The sequence below is a fragment of the Sus scrofa genome, chromosome 3, assembly GCF_000003025.6.
Source record: "Sus scrofa isolate TJ Tabasco breed Duroc chromosome 3, Sscrofa11.1, whole genome shotgun sequence".
Lineage (NCBI taxonomy): Eukaryota > Metazoa > Chordata > Mammalia > Artiodactyla > Suidae > Sus > Sus scrofa.
This window is the reverse complement of record NC_010445.4, coordinates 16,957,332-16,985,265: the sequence shown is the minus strand read 5'-3', so window position 1 is coordinate 16,985,265 and position 27,934 is coordinate 16,957,332. Positions and strand designations below refer to the sequence as shown.

Here is a 27,934-nt window from a genome sequence, read left to right as displayed (position 1 = left end):
ATCCCCACCCAGTGAGCAAGGCCAGGGACCGAACCCAAAACCCCATGGTTCCCAGTCGGACTCGTCAACCACTGAGCCACGACGGGAACTCCGATGTTGAACATCTTTTCATGAGCTTATTGGTCATTTGCATACCTCGTTTGAAAAAATGCCTACTCAAGTCCTTTGCCCATTTTAAAATTTGGTTGCCGTCTATTTGTTGTTGATTTATAGGAGTTTTTATATATTCTAGATATTAATCCCTTATCAGATTTTTTTTTCTACCCTTCAGTATTTGGAGTTCCCTGGTCAGGGATCAAATCTAAGCCAGAGTTGCAACCTACACCACAGCTATGACAATGCTGGATTTTTTAACCCACTTTGCTGCTGGGTCCCAGTGCTCCAGAGATCCTGTTTTGTGAGGGAACTCCTTCTATCAGATATTCGATTTGCAAATATTTTCTCCCATTTGATGGACTGTCTTTTCACTCTATTGCTACTGTCCTTTGTTGTACAAACGTGTTAAATATTGAAGTCCAACTTATCTTTCTTTTCTTTTCTTTTTTTTTTTCTTTTTTTTTTTTTTTTTTTTTTTGTCTTTCTACCTTTTCTAGGGCCACTCCCACAGCATGTGGAGGTTCCCAGGCTAGGGGTCGAATCGGAGCTGTAGCCGCCGGCCTACACCACAGCCACAGCAATGCCAGATCCAAGCCACATCTGTGACCTACACCACAGCTCGTGGCAACGCTGATCCTTAACCCACTGAGCAAGGCCAGGGATTGAACCCGCAACCATGGTTTCTAGTCGGAGTTGTTAACCATTGAGCCACGTCGGGAACTCCCATTTTTTCCTTTTGTTACCTGTGCTTTTGATGTTATATACAAGAAATAATTACCAAAAACGATGTCATAAAGTGTCACTCATGTTTTTTTTCTGAGTTTTGTAATTTTCTCACGTTTAGGTTTCTGATCCATTTTGAATTAACTTTTATATATGCCGTAAAGCTAGAGTCCAGCATCATTCTCTTGCATGTGAATATCCAGTTTTCCCAACACTATTTGTTGAAAAGCCTCTTTCCCCCCACTGAATGCTAGCATTCACAGTTGAAATTGCAGTGGATTCGGTGGTGGAGAACATTTTGCATTCCAGTTAAAGCAAAATGTTATCATTAAAAGAATTCCATTCTTCTCATCAGTAGATCTGTATCACTATATTTTGTGTGTGTGTGTATATATATATCTAATCATTACTATTATATTTTGAGTTTCGTCAATATAAAATTGAGGAGGAGGGCGGTATTTCAGGACTGAGGAGAGCGACGACTTGTGTGGTCACCTTGGGGGCCGACCGGCGCCGGATGAGGGAGCTTCTGATTGGCAGGAGCTATGGGAGGGTCCTCAGCGCCCCCTCCGAGAGGGCAGTGCTGTGAGGGCGGGGATGGGGGTCCGTCCTCCAGGGTCAGCGCTGCCCGGGTGAAAAGCAGACCCCTGGGAGCGGGTGGAAGTTCCCAGGCTGGCGCGTGGGAAGCGGTCGGCCCCGGGCGCCCCTGGCGCATGCGTATCGCGCAGCAGAAGCCAGCGCGGCGCGGCCGCCATTGCTGGAAGGCTTTCGTCAGAGCCCGGCTGGCGCGGGCGGCTGGTCCAGTCCCAGCGGCCCAGTCACTAGGCGTCATTGGCTCAGGCATCAGCGCCCTCATCACCCTCTCCCGCCTTGGTCGGGACGGGCGGCGGCGGCGGCGGCGGTGGTGGTGGTGGCGGCGTCAGGGGGCGGAGCCGCCCGGGGCGCCCTTTGTCTGTGGCGGCGGGTGAGTGCGGCGGCGGCGAGGGGGCAGGGAGGGCGGCCGCCAGGGGTCCCAGGTCCCAGGTCTCGGACGCCGCCCTTGCGCTCGACGCCAGCCCCCCAGCAACGCCCTCAGGCTTCTCGGAGACCCGGTTCCCCTTGGATAGGAAGGCCCCCCCATCCCAAGATCACAAACCTATTTTCCTCAAGTATCTTCTGCTATTTATCTTTGTATAGACGCGGCGTGTATCATTTTTGGAAAGTTTTTACCCATCTCAAGAGTATTAAAGCATGCAGCTTTATTTTCTTCTGATATTTTTAAAAGAATTTTAAAAATAGCTTCTTTTTTACATTTTTGCGTCTATTTTATTGAGTATTAATTTTCTGATAAAAGTGTTAGCTAGGACTATGCCTACTTGCCCGGTGATCTTGCCGTCATCTGTTTTCCCACTGAATTCAAATGACACTTTAATCCTATTCTACAGGCGTGTATATATTCGGATCTGTTTCTAGACTGTTTCATGGCTCTCACAGTTTCTGTATTGATACCATTTTGTTTTAATTTAAAATGTTTTGATATGTGGCAGAGCAGATTCTCCCTTAATTATGTCCTTTGACCTAATGAGCTTTCTATTTCTTTTACTTATTTTAAATTGCGGGAAAAGATGATTTTCTAAAAGACAGAATTGATCATGGCATTTAGTAGGTATTTTTATTAAATGGACAATGTTTGTTGAAAGTCGCTCTAGTGCTAACAACTTTTATATGTTTCCCTGTTGCCATCAGGATAATGTTTTAGTTTTTTCTGCAGTGCCCTCAAAGCCCTTTATGACCTTAATATTGCATACTGCTTTGCTTTCCACCCTTGCACTTTATGTTCTAGCTGCACAAGACTACCCAAACTGAACACAAAACCCTCTGTGGAAAATTCATTAATTTAATTATATCAAAATTTAAAAGTTTTGTATTTGAAAAGAACAGAAGGCTAAAAAAAGACACATGAAGAAAGTATTTGCATATGTGTTAGAGAAAAAGGGTCAGTGTCCATCATATGTAAAGAGACTTGTGGAAAAAAGAAAAGTGGGCAAAAGATATGCACTGGCAATTTATAGAAGAAATACAGGAAACCAATAAAGAGAGTGCTTAATCTCACAAGTAACCATATAATGCAAATGAAGACCAGGATATTTTTCATATTAGACTGGCAAGATATAAAAATATTGGTAATACTGGAGTTCCCATCGTGGCGCAGTAGTTAACGAATCTGACTAGGAACCATGAGGTTGTGGGTTCGGTCCCTGGTCTTGCTCAGTGGGTTAAGGATCCGGCATTGCCGTGAGCTGTGGTGTAGGTTGCAGACGCGGCTCGGATCCGTGTTGCTGTGGCTCTGGTGTCGGCCGGTAGCTACAGCTCCAATTCAACCCCTAGCCTGGGAACCTCCATATGCCACAGGTGCAGCCCTAGAAAAAGGCAAAAAGACGGAAAAGTATATATGTATGTTGGTGATACAAAGCGTTTGGGAAGGTGCAAGGGGGAAGGGTGCAGATTATATAATTGAGGAAGTATTTTGAATGGCAGTATTACTATACCCACCGAATCTTAAATGAGCTCACTCTGTGGCTCAGAAGTTCTGTTCTAAGAGCTGTCCTACAGAAATACTTCCATGGGTGCACAAAGATGTTTATTACAATATTGTTTGTAATTTGAAAAATAGGTACAGCCTAAATGTTCACTACAGATGTGGTTAAACATGTGGTAGATACATACAGTGGAATATTGTGGCACTATGAAACAGCATAAGGAAGTTTATTATGAAGTTAACAGACTGGGAAAGATCTCAAAGACATTTAGTGAATAAAGGATGATGCCAAAGGATGAATATTAGGTATGATGTTCATTATGTTTAGTATGTGTGTGGCTATATTATGTATTGTATTACATATGTAAATGTACATTATGTCAATTATGTATATTATATATTATGTATGTTCATAGAATGCACACCAAGTGACTAACACTGTTACCTCCAGGGAGGGAAGTGGAGTAGAAGAAGAGTTGAAAGGCACTTAGCATTTTTCTCTGTATACACCCAGGTTTTGTGTACTCATGTTTTTATGTAGAATGTGTAAAAAAAACTTAGCATATATAACTTGTACAAGGAAAAAGTGCTCAAACTTTCACACACACCTATACAGGGGGGAAAAATACCTAGATATTATAACAGAAATTTTTAAAATTAGCTTCTTTAATTTTCAGTTTCTTTTTTAAATTAGCTTTTTTTAAAAAGCAGCAAAATTGTGGAGTTCCCGTCATGGCGCAGTGGAAACAAATCCACCTAGGAACCATGAGGTTGTAGGTTTGATCCCTGGCCTCGCTCAGTGGTTTAAGGATCTGGTGTTGCTGTGAGCTGTGGTATAGGACTCGGCTTGGATCCCGAATTGCTGTGGCTGTGGTGTAGGCCGGCAACTGTAGCTCCGATTCCACCCCTAGCCTGGGAACCTCCATATGCTGTGGGTGTGGCCCTAAAAAAGAAACAAACAAAAAAATCAGCAGCCGGAAAAATGTACATAGGGCAGGGGCCAGGAGAGACAAACTTCCAGTTGTGTTGTCCTCTCTCAGTGAACTTGTGCAGGCAGTGTTTTAATTCTCCCAGCAGTGATGTGTGACAGTCCGTCTGCTGTACTCTCAACCAGGAAAGCTCATCTAAACCTGGTGTCCAGACAATTTATTGGAAGTTGGTTATACAGGCATGGCCGATGACCCATTTTGCTGACCTCTGGTCTTCACGTCTTCCAGGGAAGTGGCAGACTGATACCACGTGGTCCAGGGTTCCCACCATAAATCCCATTGTTAGCATAAACCTTCTGACCTGTTCCCAGTCCTCAGGTAAACAGAGACACTCTTAACAGACTGGATGTTCCATGGTCTTATCGGTTATCTACCAGGAGCCAGGCCACGGTCAGACCTTTACCTGGACCATCCAGACCTGCTCAGTTAATTCTTTACTACATACTGTACTGTGTAATAAAGAGCTTTCGCAGATCAATAGGAAAAAGACAATATTCTGGAAAAGTGGACAATTGACACAAAAGGGTAATTTATAAAAAAAAAAAAAAGTCTAAAAATATTAGAAGTTCTACCTCAGGAGTTCTTTTTTTTTTTTTTTTTTTTTTTTGTCTTTTGTCTTTTGTCTCTCTTTGTTGTTGTTGTTGTTGTTGCTATTTCTTGGGCCGCTCCCGCGGCATATGGAGGTTCCCAGGCTAGGGGCTGAATCGGAGCTGTAGCCACCGGCCTACACCAGAGCCACAGCAACGTGGGATCCGAGCCGCGTCTGCAACCTACACCACAGCTCACGGCAACGCCGGATCGTTAACCCACTGAGCAAGGCCAGGGACCGAACCCGCAACCTCATGGTTTGTAGTCGGATTCGTTAACCACTGCGCCACGACGGGAACTCCACCTCAGGAGTTCTTAATGTGGCTCAGCGGGTTAAGAACCCGACATCTGTGGGGATTTGGGTTCTATCCCTGGCCTCACTCAGTGTGTTAAGGATCTGGGGTGTTGCCATAAGGTGCAGCATAGGTTGCAGTGTGGCTGTGGCTGTGGCATAGTTCTGAAGCTGCAGCTCCGGATTTAATCCCTAGCCTGGGAACTTCCAGGGTCTGGCCGTAAAAAGGAAAAGATAAAAAAACAAAAAAAACCCCAAAGTTCTACTTCACATGTTATATAAGAATTGCATATTAAGACAGCAATTAAATACTATTTGTGGATTTGATTTTGAAAGAATAATACCAAAAGTTCCTGCTGTCACGCAGTAGGTTAAGGATCCAACTCCAGTAGCTCGGGTCACTGCTGAGGCACAGGTTTGATCCCCAGCCTGGTGTAGTGGGTTAAGGATCCAGCCTTGCCCCTTGCTGTGGCATGGGTCACAGCTATAGTTTGGATTCTATCCCTGGCCCAGGAACTTCATTCTGCCGTAGGTACATCCTAAAAAAATTAAATAAATAAAAAGACTAACCTAACATAGGCTAATGGTCACTCTCATACATTGTTGATGAATATATAAAATGATACAAGCTTCCTGAACATCTTTGCCTGCCTTTTGACCCAGCAGTCCCACTTCCAGGAATTTATCCTAAGGAAGTTGTCAAAATTATGCCAAAACTGTACAATGTTTGCTGTTGTTGTAACAGGAAAGGAAGGAAGGGAGGAAGGAAGCTCAATGTGTATTAGTAATAAACTTATTAAGTTCCTTTTGGGTACTGCATACAATGGAATACACTATGAATCTGTTTTTTGGTTTTTGTTTTTGTTTTGCCTTTTTAGGGCCGCACCTGCGGCATATGGAGATTCCCAGGCTAGGGAACCTACACCACAGCCCCAGCAACGCAGGATCCAAGCCACGTCTGCAACCTACACCACAGCTCTCAGCAACATCGGATCCTCAACCCACTAAGCAAGGCCAGGGACCAAACCCACAACCTCATGGTTCCTAGTTGGATTTGTTTCCACTGTGCCACAAGGGGAACTCCCTGAATCTGTTTTTTAAATGAATGTTTAGATTTTTGTTTTCTATCACTTAGTGATATATACAATATTATCAGTTAAAATCCAGGTTTCCAAAAAGAAAATTATACACGTATTAATAACATATACCATATTGTAATGTCTGTATATGTGTGTGCGTAGAAAAAACCTGAAAGGGTACATCCCCCAAAAAGTAACTGGTTATCTCTGATGATGACATTATAGGTGATTTTCTTTATGCTTTTCTATATTTACTAGAATTTTTGTATTAATATTTGTCAGAAAATAAAACGAAGGTGTTTCCACAGTATAGAAGGGATGTGGAGACCACTCTAGCTGCAGTGTGAAGATGTTGGACGAAAGCCAGGGACCAGATAGATGAGTGTGACTTTGTAATCAAATTTTGTCATCAAGGTGAGAGCTGATAGTAGGCTGAATCAAGGTAGTGGAAGTGAAGATGGAAGTTCACTAACTATTTAAGGAAGTAAATTTACCAGGATTTGACTTGATGCAATGATAGCCCAGTAGCAATCAGCACACCTCATACCCAGATTTTTTTTTTTTTTTGTCTTTTTTTCTTTATAGGGCCACACCCTATAAAGGTGGTTTGAAGGCTAGGGGTCTAATCGGAGCTGTAGCCGCCAGCCTATTCCAGACCCACAGCAATGCCAGATCTGAGCCGCGTCTGCAACCTACACCACAGTTAACAGCAATGCCGGATCCTCAACCCACTGAGCAAGGCCAGGGCTCGAACCTGCAACCTCATGGTTCCTAGTTGGATTCATTAACCAGTGAGCCACGACAGGATCTCCCAGATTTTTGTTTTAAACACTTCTCCCAGAAAGTTCCCATCGTGGCGCAGTGGTTAACGAATCCGACTAGGAACCATGAGGTTGCGGGTTCGGTCCCTGCCCTTGCTCAGTGGGTTAACGATCCGGCGTTGCCGTGAGCTGTGGTGTAGGTCGCAGACGCGGCTCGGATCCTGCATTGCTGTGGCTCTGGTGTAGGCTGGCGGCTACAGTTCTGATTCGACCCCTAGCCTGGGAACCTCCATATGCCGCGGGAGCGGCCCAAGAAATAGCAAAAAGACAAAAAATAAATAAATAAATAAATAAATAAATAAAATAAAATAAACACTTCACCCAGTAAATGGAACCAGGGCTCCTTGGAGAAGTAGTTGATTCTAGGGAGGGTACATACAAGAGCTTGGAACATCTTAATGGTGCCAGGAAGGGCTCAAAATTAGAGGCTACTCAAAATAACACAGGCGCCTCCTAGGAGTTCCCATTGTGGCTCAGTGGTAACGAACTGACTAGTATCCTTGAGGATGTGGGTTCGATACCTGGTCTTGCTCAGTGGATTAATGATCCAACATTGCCATGAGCTGTGGTGTAGGTAATAGACTTGGCTCAGATCCCTATTGGCTGTGGCATAGGCTGCCAGCTGTAGCTCCTATTCAACCCCTAGCCTGGAACCTCCGTATACCACAGGTGCCCTATAAAGCAAAACAAAAACAAAAACAAAAAACCAGGAGCCTCCTAATGGTCAAAGCTGGAACAGTTTGTGCAATAAAATAATGTTTTGTATTTTAACTCAGAATAAAACAAATATCCATGGATCCATACAGATATAAATAAATAAGTAAAAGCTAAGAAGCAACTTTTCCTTATGGAAAATTCCAATGAATAATTAGTAGGAGGAGTTCTCTTGTGGATCCAGCATTGTGACTGCAGTGGCTTGAGTTGCTGTTGTGGCACGGGTTTGATCCCTGGCCCAGCAACTTGCATTTGCTGTGGGCACAGACTAAAATAATAATAATTAGTAGGAAAGAGGGAAATCACCATTAGACAAACACCATATTAATAATTGTTGCAGTGGATGGAGTTCCCGTCGTGGCACATCAGAAACGAATCTGACTAGGAACCATGAGGTTTCAGGTTCGATCCCCAGCCTAGCTCAGTGGGTTAAGGATCTGGTGTTGCCTCAAGCTGGGGTGTGGATCGCAGACGTGGCTCAGATCTGGCGTTGCCGTGGCTGTGGCGTGGGCCGCTAGCTGTAGCCCCGATTCAACCCCTAGTCTGGGAGCCTCCATATGCTGTGGGTGTGGCCCTAAAAAGCAATATGATAATGATAATAAATTTAAAAAATGGTAATAATTGTTGCAGTGGGGAAACCTATTAAACACCAACGTTAGCAAGTGACAATGGGTACTATTACCATTCATAAGATATATCTACATCATAAGCTCACTGATATGATGCAGTAGGAAAGACACAGCATCACTTCTATGATATTCTTGCCAAAAATCTCAACTTCATTCTAATTGTGGGAAAGCATCAGACGAACCCAAATTGAAGGTCATTCTAAAAAATAATTCATCCGTACCCCTCAGAGGTATCAAATTCACGAAAGATAGAAAATCCAAGGACTCATTACAGATTGGAGGAAACTCAATAAAAAATAACAGCTAAATGCCATGTGGGATCCTGGATCAGAGAATATTACTGGAAAAACTGGTAAAAATTGAATAATTTGAAATAATAATATTGTGCCAATGTTAAGTCTCTGGTGTTGATGATTATGCCATGGTTATTTAGAATATTAACATTAGGACAAGGAAAATGGTATTTTGAGAACTGTGGGAGTTCCCATCATGGTGCAGTGGTTAACGAATCCGACTAGGAACCATGAGGTTGCCAGTTCGATCCCTGGCCTTGCTCAGTGGGTTAAGGACCCGGCGTTGCTGTGGCTGTGGTGCAGGCCGGTGGCTACAGCTCCGATTGGACCCCTGGCCTGGGAACCTCCATATGCCATGGGAAGCAACTCTAGAAAAGGCAAAAAGACAAAAAGACAAAACACACACACACAAAAAAAACTGTGTACTACTTTTGTAGCTTTACAAAGTAAGTTCAAAATAAAAAGTTAAAAAACCGAGGAACAAACACCAGAACCCTTTCACTTACCCATTTAGCAAATATTTATTACCTACCTGCTGTGAACCACGCACTGGGCCTTGAAATGAGGATGGTTAAGTAAGACAGAACAGATTCCTGCCTTCGTGGAGGTTAACATCACACAGTAGTGAAGTGTAAAGAAAGATGGATAACTGTACAGTAATTACAACAATAAAAAGTGTGACCTAAAGAAGGAAGGTGTGGAGTTCCCATCATGGCTCAGCAGAAATGAATCTGACTAGTATCCATAAGGATGCAGGTTCAATCTCTGGTCTCGCTCAGTGGGTTAAGGATCTGGTATTGCTGTGAGCTGTGGTGTAGGATTCGACCCATAGCCTGGGAACTTCCATATGCCATGGGTACAGCCCTAAAAAGACAAAAGAAAAAAAAAAAGGAAGTAATGAGGTTACTTGGTAGGTTACTTTGATAGGACTGGTGTGGTGTAGGTCGCAGATGTGGCTCAGATCTGGCATTGATGTGGGCTATGCTATATCCTTTCTCTTCCGCCTACCATTGGAAGAAAAAGGATATAGCATAGCCCACTGAGACACAAGTAAAGTAAAGCAAGATGCAGCTGTCAGCAGTATCAGATATGGTCAGAGCTCAGGAAAGTATGAAGTGGAGTTCCCGTTGTGGCACAGTGGAAATGAAGCCAACTAGTAACCGTGAGGTTGCAGGTTTGATCCCTGGCCTTGCTCAGTGGGTCAAAGATCCGGCTTTGCAGTGAGCTATGGTGTAGGATTCAACCCCTAGCCTGGAAACTTCCATATGCCATGGGTGAGGCCCTAAAAAGACAAAAGAAAAAAAAATAGGAAGTAATGAGGTTCAAGAACGGCAAAAGGGAGTCGAATTGCATTCTTTTTTTTTTTTTCCTTGTCTTTTTTTTGCTATTTCTTGGGCCGCTCCCGAGGCGTATGAAGGTTCCCAGGCTAGGGGTCAAATCGGAGCTGTAGCCTCTGGCCTATGCCAGAGCCACAGCAACACGGGATCCGAGCCACGTCTGTGACCTACACCACAGCTCACAGCAACGCCGGATCGTCAACCCACTGAGCAAGGGCAGGGACCGAACCTGCAACCTCATGGTTCCTAGTCGGATTCGTTAACCACTGCGCCACGACAGGGACTCCCGAATTGCATTCTTGACCAAAGCAATTTCAGTGGAGGGCTGATGGCAGAACAGAAGCAAGATTACAGAAAATTGAAAAATAAATGGGCAGGTGAGGAAGTAGAGACAAGTATTGACAATCCCTTGAAGAGTTGTGGCCGTGAAAAAAGAAAGAATGGTAGTTCAGTCAAGTGTAAAGCCAGTGAAAATTTTTAATGTTTGAGAAAGACATCAAATGATTTTAAATGATGATAAAGAATCAATAAAAGAGAAAGATCTATAAACTAGAAGGTAGGTGCTAGATTCATACTTGTAAGGAGAGTGGAGAGAATGAACTGATTCCAGGGAAGAAATACTGTGTAATGCCTATTCCTGGGCCACTGATATCTCCAGGGGTGCTATTTCATGAGATCTAGGATAGGACCAGCGAATCTACTTTTCAACAAATACCATGATTCAAATGATCTTCACACCACACTTTGATAAACACTGCTCCTTTTTCTATTCCCTTGCCCTATCTATTAAAACACTACTCCTGGAGTTCCTCTTGTGGCTCGGCAGAAAATGACTAGCACCCATAAGGACGCAAGTTCATTCCCTGGCCTCCCTCAGTGGGTTAAGGATCCAGCATTGCCGTGAGCTGTGGTGTAGGTCACAGACTCAGCTTGGATCCGGCGTGGCTGTGGCTGTGGCGTAGGCCAGTAGCTACAGCTTGGATTCGACACCTAGCATGGGAACCTCTACATGCTGCAGATGCAGCCCTAAAAGTAAAAAAAAGACACACAAAAAAAACCCCACTACTACTGCCTTTACTTTTTCCCCATCCAGCTTAGAACCTAGGTCTCCTGATTCACAGTCTAGTGTTTTGTACAATAAGGAAGATTTCACAAGTGGTTCAGCCCTACTCCAGTGAGTGACTGAAGTAGAATGATGGTGAAAATCATTGGGATAGAGGATGCAGAGGAAGTGAAAGTTTCCTACTGATAGTTGTTCTGAATTCTTGCTTGCATTGAAATCACCTGTTGGGCATTTAAAATAATATATGTAGGGAGTTCCCATCATGGCGCAGTGGAAACAGATCTGACTAGGAACTGTGAAGTGGCGGGTTTAATCCCTGGCCTCGCTCAGTGGGTTAAGGATCTGGTGTTCCCGTGAGCTATGGTGTAGGTCGCAGATATGGCTCGGATCTGATGTTGCTGTGGCTGTGATGTAGGTCGTCAGCTACTACTCTGATTGGACCCCTTGCCTGGGAACCTCCATGTGCCTCGGGAGCGGCCCTAAGAGGCAAAAAAATAAATAAATAAAAAAGTAATGTATCCCGTGTTGCTGTGGCTCTGGCGTAGGCTGGCAGCTACAGCTCCGATTAGACCCCTAGCCTGGGAAACTCCATATGCTGCGGGAACAGCCCAAGAAATGGCAAAAAGACAAAAAAGAAAAAAAAAAAAAAAGTAATGTAGATGCCAGACTTCATCTCAACAAATTCCGATTTAGTAGCTCTTAGTAGAGCCTGGCTATCTATCTATCTATCTATCCATCTGTACTCACACACACACACACACACACACACACACACACACACACACCCCTACACACCTGTAGTAAATTTTTAAATTTGGGCTGAGTCTAATCCATAGCCCAGATTGAGAACCACTACATGGTCAGTGAAGTTCACTCAGATTTTTGGAAAAGCTTGGGGTGAAAAGGGAAAGTGTTAACGCTCAAAGTTATTTTTTCATCTGAATTTATTATAATTCTATTATTCCTTAAGCAATCAAGGGAATATTTTACTTTCCAAGCCATCATGGTTACTTGTTTGAAAAAGACTTTGGCAATCCTGCAATCTTTTTCTCTGTAAAGCTCAACGTGTTGGTTATATGAGAAATGGCACAGTTTGGAGGTTGGGAGTGGTTTTCTTTTTTGTCGTAGATCTTTCCAGTGTAGGAATTAAAAGGTAAAGTTATGAGAAGAAAGGGGTCAAGTTTTTCAGAAGGAAAAGAAAACATGGAGTTCCCGTCGTGGCGCAGTGGTTAACGAATTGGACTAGAAACCATGAGGTTGCGGGTTCGGTCCCTGCCCTTGCTCAGTGGGTTTACGATCCGGCGTTGCCGTGAGCTGTGGTGTAGGCTGCAGACGCGACTTGGATCCCGCGTTGCTGTGGCTCTGGCGTAGGCTGGTGGCTACAGCTCCGATTCAACCCCTAGCCTGGGAACCTCCATATGCCGCGGGAGCAGCCCAAAGAAATGGCAAAAAGACAAAAAAGACAAAAAAAAAAAAAGAAAACATGTAGCAAAAAGGGCTTTAAAATATACTAGAAAGAGCCCACGGCTAAATGAGAAGACTCGGTGTTCAGGAACCAGCTCCTTCACTCATCTCTGTAATCAGAGCTTCAGTAAGCCAAGAAGTCATTAAACTCAGAATCCTTCACTAAAGCAAGGAATTGAGAACTAAATCAGCATTTCCAAAGGTGTATTTTATAGAACCCTAGTCCCATCAAATGCCGTAAAAATGTTCTCAGACTAACTGTATTTTAATGTAACATAATATATTCCTCCCCTTGGTTGAGGAACAGTTGTGAAAGAGACGCCCTTCCTACCTAATGTGACAAGTGCAGTTTGTGTTGTAAATAAATGGTTTTCACGTGATTGGGTTTTAAACCTCAGGGTATTTTTGAAGATTTTACCTGGCTCTTTAGACCATAAGACCTTTTTAGAGCTTTTGTTTGGTAAAATAAGCACTTTTTCTTAAAGTGCTTTTAAATTACTCTTGGAAGATATGCCTCGTAGTGAACTGCCTGTAAATGTTAGATTCGAGCCATGTCTTGGCTTGAATGGTTTCCTTGTCTAACAGAGCCATTCCACTGGAACTGCAGTTTTCTTTCTTTCTTTTTTTAGTTACTTCTCAGAAACAGCGTAATTCTTCATTTCTGTCACTAGCTTTTCAGAGAAGTTTTTCAGGTTTACTTTTTGAACAGAAAACGAATGTATTCTCTCATGGTCATTAATAAATCAATACATTTTACTCTTTTGTTAGTATTGGTAAAATGCTTGTTTTTTCCTCTTTCTGCGGAGAAAACCACTGTATCTGAAAGTTGTTTCTCTAGGCAAGAACCACATGTTTTCTCATATGAGAAAAGGGTGGAAGAGGACTGATGGTGAGTTTGTTGTAGTCTGTTCATCTCTGCTTTTTGTAATCTGAGACATTCTAAAATGACTTTTGATTGTTTTAAAGGAATCCCCATCTTACAGTGTTCTATATATATATATATATATTTTTTTTTTTTTTTGCTTTTTTGCTTTTTTTAGGGCCACACCTGTGGCATGTGGAAGTTCCCAGGCTAGGTGTCTAATCAGAGCTGCAGCTGCCAGCCTACCCCACAGCCACAGCAACACCAGATCTGAGCTGAGTTTATGACCCACACTACAGCTCACGGCAACGCTAGATACTTAATCTACTGAGAGAGGCCAGGGATTGAACCTGCATCCTCATGCATAATAGTTGGGTTCATACCATTAAGCCATAATGGGAACTCCAATGTGCTCTTTCTTTATGAATCTATAGCTTGTGTGTCTCTTTATAGACTCTGTAGGTCCCTAGGTGACCAACACTGCTGGATTTCTTCTGCTGACACTGGTGCATCTCATTACAGGTGCTCAAGCCGAAATTGTATCTCTCAAGATCCCTGCCAGGAGCCAGATCTGAATATCGTAGTCTGGACATGAAAGATTAATGCCTTTAGGGAAAAAGCCAGTGCAATAACCACCTTCAAGAGCCTACACGTATCAACTCTGCATGAGCAAGGCAGGATTCTGAGAGTGGCTGCCCCTGGGAAGCCAAAAGCATTCTTACACCTACCCACTGGCTCCTGATGCTCTCCTGAGATGAGGCACCTTTAAAACCTGGGAGTGCCTGTCTCCCATAAGGTGCTGGAAAATCAGCCTCCAGGGACTGCCAAGGATACTGAAGCTGTTAGCTCCGGTCTATCTCTTGACTGTCATGTTAGAAGAGAACAAGGCTTTGGTGACATTGCAACTTAAGAGCTGCAAAGAGGTGTAGTCATCCTGGTGGAGGACGGAATCCAGGTATTCATAAAAAGAAGTGAAAAGGGTGGAGTGAAATCTCCTTTCTCTGTTAGAAGGATCACCTTAAAAAGAGTAGAGGAGAGAAGATCTTTGGAGGTTGAGTTTGGGGATGAATTTATCCTTTTAAAGAGTACGAATACGTCCTCAATGTATATTCTCTGCGTCACCTCGTCTCAGTGGTTCTCATCTCCCACTTAGAATCACTTGGAGACTTCGGGGTTACCCAGGCTCACCCCAGACCATTAACTCTGAATCTCTGGGAATGGGGACTAAGCATTGGCATCTTTTAAAAATTCCCCAGGTGTGTAGCCAGGGCTGAAACCCACTGAGCTCTTTTGAGCCTCCCTTATGTCACAACTAGTGGAGTTGTCCCACAGAGGAGAGACAGTCCTGCGTTAAATTCCTTTGTGTGATAGAGAAACAAGAATGTCACGGTTAAGTCACTCAGCCTTTAGGCCTGTGTATGTCTTAGAGGGCTTCTCTCTGAACTCTTTGCCATCCTAATACAAACCAAAAGCTCCAAGGTTTATGTTTCACCCTTAATGTCATATATTGACAAGATGCTTCTTTTCTCTTTTCCTAGTGATGCCTTCTCAGAATGCTATACTTTCCCAGCAGGGAAACATGGAGAAGGAAATGAATGTTGGATCACAGATAGTTAGGTCTCAGGTAAGTTCAGTTTTACTCTCCTCTGAAATGCTATTATAGTTCTCAGAATATGGGCATTTTTATTTTTCAATTCTCAGAAGTGGTAAGCTTCCCCAAATCCAGAGCCCTTGAGACTCTTGTGACAGGTGCTTATCTCTACAGGATGTTTCCCATTCACTTTCTGTGCCCTTTATAGCGATTCTCTCCTTCCAGCATTGTTACCAGATCATGCACTTAGGTCTGTGCTAGATGTTTTAAAGGCAACTCAGGAAGCCATAGGCCATCTCTTCATCACCCTTCACTTAAACAGCTCACTAAAATTTATACAACAACTGCCCTTCTGTCTGCAGACAGTGATCGACAGCCATGTCACTGCCACTGGTTGGAGGTAATGGGGTTATTAACCTGAGGACATCTGCTGTCACAAGTTAATGTTTATCAAGAATCTGTGGAATCTCTTCAAAAACCTATTTAAGCCTGTTGTTACAATTTGATTATTTTGTAAACTGATGAGGTGTGTGACAAGTTATTTCTGTGGAAACTAGTTCAGTGCTTTGAAAAGACTCAGTAAATGCCAATCATGTTTTAAAATATTGCTCTCGGAGTTTCCGTCGTGGCGCAGTGGTTAACGAATCCGACTGGGAACCATGAGGTTGCAGGTTCGATCCCTGCCCTTGCTCAGTGGGTTAAGGATCTGGCATTGCCGTGAGCTGTGGTGTGGGTAGCAGATGCGGTTCGGATCCCGCGTTGCTGTGGCTCTGGTGTAGGCCAGCAGCTGCAGCTCCGATTCGACCCCTAGCCTGGGAACCTCCATATGCCGCGGGAGCAGCCCAAGAAAAGGCAAAAAGACAAAAGATGAAATAAAATAAAATATTGCTCTCAAATTAGGTGTGAACAGAACTGTGCTAAAACACTGAAGGACAATCATAAAGATCTCAGAGGGTTCTATACCAATACTATTTCCTAAGAGTCATTTGCCTGTGCTGTTTTAATGAAACAAAAACTGATGCATTATGGATATGGGCACTCAGTTGTTAAAATCACTCTCTTAGAAAAGGTTTGGTTTCATATCGAAAGATGAGGGAATAGGAGTTCCGCCATGGCTCAGTGGTTAACAAACCCACTAGCAACCATGAGGACTCAGGTTCGATCCCTGGCCTTGCTCAGTGGGTTAAGAATCAGCGTTGCCATGAGCTGTGGTGTAGGTTGCAGACAAGGCTGGGATCCCACATTGCTGTGGCTGTGGTGTAGACCAGTGGCTGAAGCTCTGATTCGACCCCTAGCCTGGGAACCTGCATATGCCACAGGTGTGGCCGTAAGAAGGCAAAAGACCAAAAAAAAAAAAAAAAAAACCACAAGGGAATAAATGTACATTTGTGTACTTTAAATTAAAATGAGTTGCTGTTGGCACAGCTTGTCTCTGGAGGCACTGGTTTGATCCCCAGTCCAGCACAGTGGGTTAAGGATCTGGCATTGCTGCAGCTGTGACATAGGTTGCAGCTCCGGCTTAGATTCAGTACTTGGCCTGGGAACTTCCATATGCCGTGGGTGTGGCCGAAAAAGAAAAAAAAATTTTTCTGTAGCAAAAAAGAGGAAATAAAAATGTGCATATAAGTGTATCTTCTCCTTTGAGCAAAAAGAGATTTTGAGGCACAGGAAGGATAAACTCAAGTCTAATGAGATTGGAAGGGAGTAGGGTGAAAAAGAAAGAGGAAATGGGGGGAGCAAAGTATGGGAGGAGAGCCTAAATGAAGGGCTTGGATGGGAGTAGGGTGAAAAAGATAGAGGAAATGGAGGAGCAAAGTATGGGAGGAGGGCCTAAAACTAAATACAAACATAAACAAAGTGAACCAAACTGTGTTTCAAATTTCTGATATAACCACACTGAAAAGGAGTTAACTTATGAACTCATATAGTTATCCTCAGGCTAAAAGCAAAACAGTTCTAGGAGTTCCCATCGTGGCGCAGCAGAAATGAATCCGACTAGGAACCATGAGGTTGCAGGTTTGATCCCTGGCCTCGCTCAGTGGGTTAAGGATCTGGCATTGCTGTGGCTGTGGCTTAGGCCAGTAGCAAGCAGCTCCGATTAGACCCCTAGCCTGGGAATCTCCATATGTCATGGGTGCGGCTCTAAAACGACAAAAGCCCAAAAGAAAAAAAAAGAAGAAGAAGAAAACAGTACTGAATTCTCATTTGTAGGCTTCTTTGGTGCAGAAGCATGTGTTAGCAACATCGAAACCACTTTCTTTACATTTTAGGATTGAGCAAATAAATATACTGTGAGTAATAAGAGCCAGGCTTTTCATTTCAGAGAAAGGAATTATAGATATGAAAAGAGAGGATAGAAGGAACCTTGCCACGTTGGATTAGAATTAGTGGTATCAGTGTGGACTAAGACATTTTGGGGGTTTTATTGTTATCGTTGTTGTGCTTTTGCTTTTCAGGGCCACACCCTTGCCACACAGCCACAGCAATGCAGGATCCGAGCCGTGTCTGCCACCTTTACCGCAGCTCATGGCAACGCCGGATCCTTAACCCACTGAGCGAGGCTAGGGATCAAACCTGCATCCTCATGGACACTGGTCAGATTCGTTTCCGATGTGCCACAATGGGAACTCTTCAGAGGTTGTGTGTGTGTGTGCACGCTTGCACATGTATACATGCATCATTATATAGATCGATATCTATGTCCATCTATCTATCTAGATCTGGATATGTATTTCCCAGATACAGCCCTTGAGAGAGCCCAGAGATAATGATATTCCAGTAGCATGGAACACATCTAGTCTCAGATGATGGCTTCTAAGTGCCATTCACCATTAAAAGACAGACATGCCACTCAGTATTTGACCAACAGAGCAGAACATAACAGACTACGACCCTTAGGTCCACTGGTGGGAAGCAGAGCTACTCAGTATTTGACCATTAAAAGGAATCAAGGATCCTTTGAGAAATGGCTGATTCCAGGTGTGGGGCAGGAAAAGCCCCACACAAGATGAGCCTTGAAGGAAGAACATCTTTCTGCCCCAAATAGTAAGGAAATACGCAAAGAATGATAGGTATATTTCAAAAGGACACAGAAGCCAGTTTGAAAGGGCTTCTCCTAGCTAAATCTAGGACAATCTGAGCATTAAAGCAGTGATAGTGGAGTTCCTGTCGTGGTGCAGTGGTTAACGAATCCGACTAGGAACCATGAGGTTGCGGGTTCGGTCCCTGCCCTTGCTCAGTGGGTTGACGATTCGGTGTTGCTGTGAGCTGTGGGGTAGGTTGCAGACGCGGCTCGGATCCTGCGTTGCTGTGGCTCTGGCGTAGGCCGGTGGCTGCAGCTCCAATTCGACCCCTAGCCTGGGAATCTCCATATGCCGCGGGAGCGGCCCAAAGAAATAGCAAAAAGACAAAAAAAAAAAAAAGCAGTGATAGTAAATGATTATAACTTTCTGAATAAAAAATAAATTATTAATGTTAACATTGGTAGTAATGGAACCAGTCAACAATGTGTACCTCCTGACAACTACTCACTGAGAAGAAAGAACCCAGCACCGCTCCTGGCTTATTCTTGTGCAAGTGCGTAGTGTGAATCTACTCGTGATGAGGCATTGGACAAGCCCAAATTGAGGTTTGTTCCACAAAACAACTAGCCTGTACTTTCAAAATGTTCCCAAATACAAAGACAGACTGGGGAACTGTTGCAGTTTAAAGGAGACAAAAGATACATGACAACCAAAAATCTAGAGTTTTTTAAGTTACAAAGGCCATTATTAGGACTTTTAGTGAAGTCTGAATAAGTATATAGTTTACAGCAGTAGTGTGTCAGTGTTATTTCCTGGTTTTTATCAGTGTTCTGTTGTTATGGAAGAGAATTCTTGTTTTTAGGAAATAAACGCCAAAATTTTTAAGAGTAAAGGGGCATCATGTCTGCACCTTACTTTTAAATAGTCCAGAAAAATTAGAGAACAGGAGAGGGAGGGAATTTATTTTATTGTTGTTGAAATTTTTAAGTCTGAAATATGTTGGAGTTCCCATTGTGGCCAAGTAGGTTAAGAACCCAACTGATATCCATGAGGATGCCAGTTCGATCCCTGGTCTCACTCAGTGGGTTAAAGGATCCAGTGTTGCTCTGAGTGACAGTGCAAGTTGCACATGCAGCTAGGATCTGGCATTGCTGTGGCTATCTATGGTCTAAGCCAGCAGCTGCAGCTCTGACGAAACCCCTAGCCTGGTAACTTTCATATACTGTAGGTGTGGCCATTTAAAAAAAAAGTCTGAAATTACATAAAAAATTTTAATAACATTAAATGTTAAAAACATTAATGAGGGAGCTTTTTATGTTCTAATATGTCTAAGATGGAAAGATTTCCATCATTAAAGGTTAAATTTAAAAATAGTATATGCAGGAGTTTCCTGGTGGCTCAGCAGTTTAAAGACCCAGCGTTATCACTGTTGTGGCTTGGGTTCAAGCCCTGGCTCAGAAACTTCGACATGCCAAGGGTGCAGCCTAAAAAAAATTTTTTGTTACGTGTGTGTCTTTTTAGGGTCACACCTGCGGCACATATGTTCCCAGGCTAGGGGTCAAATCAGAGCTGTAGGTGCTGGCCTACACCACAGGCACAGTAACACCGAATCTGAGCCACATCTTCAACCTACACCACAGCTCATGGCAACACGAGATCCTTAACCCCCACAGTGAGGCCAGGGATTGAACCCGCATCTTCATGGATACTAGTCGGGTTCATTAGCGCTGAGCCAAGATGGGAACTCCTCCATTCTGAAGTCTTATAGCATGACTTTTCCATGTTTTTTTTGTTTTTTTGTTTTTTTTGTCTTTTTGCCATTTTTGGGGCCGCTCCCGTGGCATATGGAGGTTCCCAGGCTAGGGGTCGAATCGGAGCTGTAGCCGCCCCCCCTCCACCACAGCCAAAGTAATGCGGGATCCGAGCGCGTCTGCAACCTACACCACAGCTCACGGCAACGCCGGATCGTTAACCCACTGATCGAACCCGCAACCTCATGGTTCCTAGTCAGATTTGTTAACCACTGCGCCACGATGGGAACTCCCCATGTATTTTTTTTTTATTGTTGATGATACGAGAGACTTTCCTCTGTAGCAAACTATAAAAAGCCTAAAACATGTATCATTTTATGCATGTTTTTGTATCTGTCTTGAAAGATGATAGAAAAGGACTGGTAATTGTTTCCAAAAATTTGGTCTGGATTACTCAGAGCTCTGAAGACTCCCAGCACAATTGTTTAGACATCCTAACCTTTGTCTACTGCTGCACCTTTGCAGCTTCCCCTAAGGACCTCTGTAAACAAAGGTTTCTGGCTGAGCAGGGGTGTACTACTTGGTGTTTCAGGAATCACTGACATTCCAGGACGTGGCTGTGGACTTCACCAGAGAGGAGTGGGACCAGCTGTACCCTGCTCAGAAGAACCTCTACCGAGATGTGATGCTGGAGAACTATAGAAATCTGGTTGCTCTAGGTAAGATTGGCATCCCTGTAAAACTGGATCTCATTTTTCATAGGTTTATTTCCTTTTTTTTTTTGTCTTTTTCGCGCTGCACCTGTGGCACACGGAGGTTCCCAGGTTAGGAGTTGAATCAGAGCTGTAGCCGCCAGCCAGTCACAGCCACAGCAAGGCCAGATCTGAGCCACATCTGCAACCTACACCCCAACTCACAGCAACACTGGATCCTTAACCCACTGAGTGAGGCCAGGGATCAAACCTGCATCCTCATGAATACTAGTCAGATTCATTTCCGCTGATGGAAACTCTCAGGTTTATTGCCTTTTAGTAATGAAAACCTTCAAAGCTTTTGTAAGTGTAGTTCAGGCCAGGATGGAAATATGCGCTTCAGTTTTGAAGATAGAGACCTCTGTTTCCTGCTTTCTCCTTGGGTAAAAGGTCTTGACTTGATAATGAGTAACTTTATTTTGCTGCCTCTGCAGCCTCCCCTTTCTGAACCCAGAGTCCCCAAAGATTAAAAAGGTTAGAAGTGAGTTTTGAGAGATTCTGTGTTCTCAGTATAAGATGCTAAGATGTAACACTTTTTCCACGAATAGGTCATCAGCTTTATAAGCCAGAGGTGATCACCCAGTTGGAGCAAGAGGAACAGCGGATGATGGGAAGAGGCAGCCTGTTGGACACTCATTCAGGTGAGAAGCGAGCATCTGGGTGTGTGCTACTCAGTGAGGAAAGATAGTCACTTTTGAAATACTTAACTGAGTAGTATGCTCGAAAATCTCCCCCTGAAGTATAAAGGATACTGAGACCTTTTTAAAAATTCAGTTCAGGAGTTCCCGTCGTGACGCAGTGGTTAACGAATCCAACTAGGAACCATGAGGTTGCGGGTTCGGTCCCTGCCCTTGCTCAGTAGGTTAAGGATCCGGCGTTGCCGTGAGCTGTGGTGTAGGTTGCAGACGCAGCTCGGATCCCGTGTTGCTGTGGCTCTGGCGTAGGCTGGTGGCTACAGCTCCGATTCAACCCCTAGCCTGGGAACCTCCATATGCTGCGGGAGCGGCCCAAAGATATAGCAAAAAAGACAAAAAAAAAAAAAATCAGTTCATATTTGATATTTTTCCAAAGTTGAAATGTTTCTTTTTTTTTTCTGATTAAACAGATAATATATACTTATTATTAAAAATTTTGCACAACACCGAAGTTATTTTGAAGATATTATTTTGAATGTCCACAAATACCTTGATGTTACAAATCTCCATGTAGCATTTTCTATTTTTTATTCATATATCCTCTCGGTATTCTTTAAATCTTTTCTTTTCCATACCAAAAATCCTCTGCCCTTTTAACCTATTTTTCATTCTTTTTTTTCCCTTTTTATTATCAAACTCTTTAAACTTGTCTAAAACCCATAGCTTCGATTTTAATCTCTTGCTCACTTTTTTTAATATGACACCTATCCTACCTGTGTTACTAAATTTGTTTTCTTGGAGATTTTCACTAACTGCCTTCCAGTCAAATCCAGTAGCTAAAAATCCCACAGTTACTGTTTCCTATGGTCGTGTTGCATTTGACTGTGTTGACTTTACTTTGTTAAAATTTTCTTGCACCCTGGCTTGTGGTGCACACCACCCTTGTCCCTTCCAGCCTCTCCCCTGTCCCTCTACCTGCTCCTTTACTACCTTCTCTCCCTCCTAGTTCTTCTAAAGGCAAGCATTCCTATAGACTTGATGTTCACTGTGTAATACAGCACTTTTAAGTAGCTTTTCAATATCATTCCCTATTTCTACATTTCTAGCCATAGTATTTCACCCACATTTTCTTTCCAGATTTGAGATAGCATTTTTGTTTATGAATGCCATACTGTCATTTTAATTAAGTATTTCAAAAACTAGATCTGTTGACTTTCTACTCTCTTCTTTAAAGCATCCACTAAATATGAGACTTCTTCAACCCCCCAAAAAAACCCCAAAACAAAAAACTTAACTCCCTTTTGTTGCCACACAACCTGCAGTGCTCTCCCTGGTTATAATAGCAAACAGTAGACTGTTGACTATATGCCAGATACTGAGTTAGGTATTTTCCACTCTGGTCCACTAAACCAGGTTAACCTACACCATGTCTATCTAGTTTTCCCTCCAGTTCTTTTTTTGGCACCTTGTCTCATCATTTGACTTGGTTTTTTTTGTGATATGGGAAGAGAATCTGAAAAAGAATGGATGTATGTATATGTATAACTTAATTATTTTGTTGTACAGCAGAAATTAACATTGTAAATCAACTACAATAAATTTTTATTTTTTTGGCACACCCATGGCATATGGAAGTTCCCAGGCCAGGGATTGATCCTATGCCAAAGCAGCAACCTGAGGTGCTGTAGTGACAATGCCAGGTCCTTAGCCTGCTACACCACAAGGGAACTCCTTGAATAATTTCTCCTTTTTCTGATTACCACACATAGTTTTATTTATTTATTTATTTATTTTTTGTCTTTTTGCCTTTTCTAGGGCCGCTTCCGTAGCATATGGAGATTCCCAGGCTAGGGGTCGAATCGGAGCCGTAGCCACTGGCCTACGCCACAGCCACAGCAACGCGGAATCCGAGCCTCGTCTGCAAACTACACCACAACTCACAGCAACGCCAGATCCTTAACCCACTGAGCAAGGGCAGGGACCGAACCCGCAACCTCATGGTTCCTAGTTGGATTCGTTAACCACTGCGCCACGATAGGAACTCCTACCACACATAGTTTTAAATGCCCCCCTGCTCACTGTGATCCTTTCATGGCCTTTCCTCTTGTTATGTGGCCATTTTCACAACTTTCAATGCCACATTTGCTTTATGTACATTACTGTCAGCTTCGTTTGGTAATTCATTATGCAATACTTATTTTACAAAACAGAATACTACAAAGTGTTTGTATGTTCTTAATTTCTTTTAGATGGGGAGAATAGATCTGAAATTAAAAAATTAACCCCAAACCAGAGTATCTCTGATGAAAATCAGACCCATGACATGATAATGGAGAAACTAACAGGAGACAGTTTCTGGTATTCCATCTTAGGTGGACTCTGGGATTTTGATTACCAATTAGAATTTAACCAAGAAAACCAGCAGAGACATTTAGGACAAGTATCTTTCACCCACAGAAAAATCACACAGGAGAGAAGCCTTGAGTGTAATAGATTTGTGGAAAACTGCAATCTGAACTCAAACCTTATTATGCATCAGAGAATTCCTTCAATTAAAATACCCCTTGACTCAGACACACAAGGAAATAGCATCAAACATAATTCAGACCTGATTTACTATCAGGGAAACTATGTAAGAGAGAATCCTTATGAATTTAATGAGTGTGGAAAAATCTTCAATCAACATATTCTTCTTACTAATCACATTCGTACTGAAGGGAAACCCAGTGAATGTGGGAAGCCCTTCAGCCAAAACTCATCTCTTACTCAACCTCAGATAGTCCTTACAGGAGAGAAGCCCTATAAGTGTGATGAATGTGGGAAAAGATTCAGCCAGAGGATACATCTTATTCAACATCAGAGAATTCACACAGGAGAAAAACCTTTTATTTGCAATGAATGTGGGAAAGCCTTTCGTCAGCACTCATCTTTTACTCAACATCTGAGAATTCATACTGGAGAGAAGCCCTATAAATGCAGTCAATGTGGTAAAGCCTTTAGCCGTATCACATCCCTCACTGAACATCATAGACTTCATACTGGAGAGAAACCTTACGAATGTAGTTTTTGTGGGAAAGCCTTCAGCCAGAGGACACATCTTAATCAGCATGAGAGAACTCATACAGGAGAGAAACCCTATAAATGTAATGAATGTGAAAAAGCCTTTAGCCAGAGTGCACACCTTAATCAACATAGGAAAATCCATACTCGGGAGAAATTATGTGAATATAATAAATGTGAGAAAACCTTAAGCCACAGTCCTTCACTTACTCAACAGCACATAACTCAGAATTTTTAGCCTTGTTCTCAGGGAGGTGGGGGTGGAGGGAGGAGAATCATATGAATATATAAAAGTAAGACATTTAAAAAAAGCTTTTTTGGTTAGACCTTTTCATCCCATTCAATATCAAATTATTCATAGTGAAGAGAAGGCTTATAAATAAACTCCTAATGCATAGACACTAAGTAAATTTGGACCTTAAACTAGTAGCATATTATATTCCCAGGAGAGATTATAAATAGTGAAAATAATTTGTTTTATAAACAAGATTATATTAGGCATCATGGTCTAAAACTTTTTAATTGGCCAGAAATTCTGTAGGCAATAACCTGTAATTATTCACCTGTGATTTTTATGGCATAAAGTTTTTAAATTATATAAACATTGATTAATCAAGGCTATTACGTAATATAACCAGTCGCATAAATTTGAAATAAACAGAAAAGAGCAGTATTTCTCAAGCTTCACTCATTTGTGTGCATCCTTTACAGATTTTACCATATTTAGTGTTTACTTATTGTTTTTCTTTAAAGGGACTCAGAGTTTTTTTAGCCTTGTCCTAGGATGTATTATTTATGGAAATTGTATGAGTTTTATATGCTAATTATATTCTAATTTCCAACAAAATAAATATATAACTTTGAAACTGAAAATATCCTTTGCTGGACCACCGAAATCTTCTGTACCATTATTTGAAAATCCATGTGGTAGGATATGGCGATATCATGCTTTTTTTTTTAGAAACCCTGCATTATGTTCATCAAATGGGTCCTAGGATCTTTAAGAAGAGTCTTGGAGGACACTGGGAGTCCTATTGATAAACTTTGGAAAGTGATTCAGAGAAGTCTACTTTTCTATTCTGTTATTCTAGTTTTAAATTTCCCTATAGCAAACACAGATTTTTTTTTTAATTAAAATTGTTATTTCTGTTATATTTGCAGGTTTGAATAGAGAGGGGATTTTGTTTTGTAATGTCAGGGGGGTTATAAGAATCCCTACACCTCCCTGCACCACCATGGAAAGACAAGAAGTAGGGGCTGTTCCCAAGGGTAAGCAGTGGTGCTTCGAGGCTAAGAACCAGGGAAGAGCCTTATATACACAACTTGTATACACAACTAAGGAAGTTTCACTAGTTGGCTTAATAATTCATTTTATTTATTGAAATGTATTTCTGTAATACCTGTTTCCAAAACAAAATTAAGGTCGTTTAATTTGATATTTATGATTACTGCTTCGTTTGCCAGAGATCACGTTTTGATGTTACAAAGCACAGTAAATACAAGCTCTCATAAACCATGAACAGCTGCAGCTATGGAGCTGCTTCTGTTTCTCGGCTCTCTGTTTTTCTTTCGGTCTTCTCAGATGTGGCTGAAGAAGCTCTGAGGCTAAAGTAGGAATACAGTCCCTTGCTTTCTCTCCTTTCCTCAAACCTATCTATCTTCCAGCTCAGGACTTCCCCAATTTTTTTTTCCCTGTGAAGGACCAGATTTTATAAGCCTTAAGTCAAAGCTGAAATGATTTAACTTTTTTAAATTAAAACACTAAAACACCAAGAAAGTAATGAACTCCTTTCATCATGGAAATTACACTTTTCAAAGTATATTTTTGTCCCACGCATCAGAGGGTGAAAAAGTTGCTAAAACCGAGTTGTGGTAGTCAGGGAGGATTCTTAATAATTTTCTGTGTTCAAATATCTCGGTAATGGATATCCATTTTCAGAGCAAATCAGTTCTTGAATTGTCTCTTCACCAAAAGAACTACTCTGCCTCCTTAGAGCATATAAATATTGAAGGCACTCAGGTTTCAGGAAGAGTGAACCAAGGTGATGTCTGAGACAGCAGAGGTATAGATTAAAAGAAGTAAAGCTTACTTACAGTTGGTTAAGGCTTTGCATAAAGTTTTATTTTGTTGCTAGGGAAAAGAAACCTTGCATAATCCCCCCAAAAGTGTTAAGGGCTTCAATACAAGGCAGTGTACCTCAGCATGGGTGAAGGAGAGCAATATGGGATTTTTAGAAGAGGATCAGCAGAATTTAGACAATCCCAGAAAAGAGGAGTCTGAACTGAAGAAGACCGAAGTTGGCCATGGATTTTCACCAATTCTTACAGGAATTGTAAAATTAGAAGCCTGTTATATATGTATCTTTAGGGTCATAAATAATTATGCTTCTGTTAACTATACAGTAAACCTTGTCATTCTGGTATGAATTCATTCTCATGTCCTTTGTTCTCTTCAAAATGTTCCAAGTTAAGTGAATCCTACATTTATTTATTTATTTATTGGTCATTTTTTTTTTTAGGGCCTCACCCTCAGCATATGGAGGTTCCCAGGCTAAAAGTTGAATCAGAGCTGCAACTGCCAGCCTACGCCACAGCCACAGCCAATGCCAGATTCAAGCCCCATCTGTGACCCACATCACAGCTCACGGCAATGCCAGATCCTTAACTCACTGAGCAAGGCCAGGGAGCAAACCCTAATCCTCCTGCGTACTAGTCAGGTTTGTTACTGCTGAGCCACGACGGGAACTCCTGAATCCTAAATCTATTTATTAGATCAAAGTTAGATCTGTACAAGTGCTACTCTTTCAAAAACCCGTTGTCATGACTTACTTCTGCCTAGGAGGGCAAGATAATTAACCCTTTCACATATATTAGTTCAGTTGATCCATCCAACCAGATGTTACTGTCTTTCTTTTATGAAAAGAGAAACTTAAGCTTAGACATAATAATAAATGATTTATTATTCAGGGTTTCTCAGACTGAAATGTCACTAGAACATGAATCATCTTACTCCTAATCCAGTGGATACAAACAGTACCTGCAAAAGCGTTTTATAACACTCTGAAAACATTTGATAAATAAAAATTAATAAAATTAGAGATTGCTGCTCAACATCAAAATTCGTGTGACTGTCTTTCTCAGAAACTCTTGAGTATAAAAGGCTCTTATGCTCGAAGGGCTTATGGGCTTGGAGAAAAATAATACTTACTTGGATCTCGACTTATATTCAATTTACTAATTTAAGAAACCAACTAACATTGTTTAGGCAGCCAGCATTCCTCTAATTATTCATAGATGTGCAAATAATAAATAAAAACTTAAGATCTAAAATTAGATATCCCTACTCTTTCACTTCCTTTTTTTTAAATTAATTTATTTTTTGTCTTTTTGCCTTTTTCTAGGGCCGCACCCGCGGCATGTGGAGGTTCCCAGGCTAGGGGTCGAGTTGGAGCTGTAGCCGCCGGCCTATACCACAGCCACAGCAACGTGGGATCCCAGCCGGAGTCTGCAACCTACACCTCAGCTCACGGCAACGCCAGATCCTTAACCCACTGAGGAAAGCCAGGCCACGACAGGAACTCCCTTTTTTTTTTTTTTTTTAAATGACTGCACTAGCAGTTTATGGAAGTTCCCAGGCCAGGAATTAAATCTGAG

The 27,934-nt window shown here is 42.2% G+C and overlaps 1 protein-coding gene across 2 annotated transcripts; it reads left to right on the top strand.

The window, feature by feature from the left end:
* Window positions 1,428–27,391, top strand: ZNF713 (zinc finger protein 713). Of its 2 annotated transcripts, none has more exons than XM_003124463.6 (6): window positions 1,428–1,783; window positions 13,991–14,423; window positions 15,007–15,092; window positions 20,426–20,552; window positions 21,134–21,226; window positions 23,470–27,391. In XM_003124463.6, exons 3-6 carry the CDS (start codon window positions 15,009–15,011, stop codon window positions 24,516–24,518), a joined length of 1,353 nt encoding a protein of 450 aa, XP_003124511.4. In that variant the 5' UTR covers window positions 1,428–1,783; window positions 13,991–14,423; window positions 15,007–15,008; the 3' UTR covers window positions 24,519–27,391. The 2 variants fall into 2 exon arrangements, with proteins under 2 accessions (XP_003124511.4, XP_020942023.1); XM_021086364.1 differs by lacking the exon at window positions 1,428–1,783 and adding an exon at window positions 3,184–3,643 and having other exon boundaries at window positions 23,470–26,678.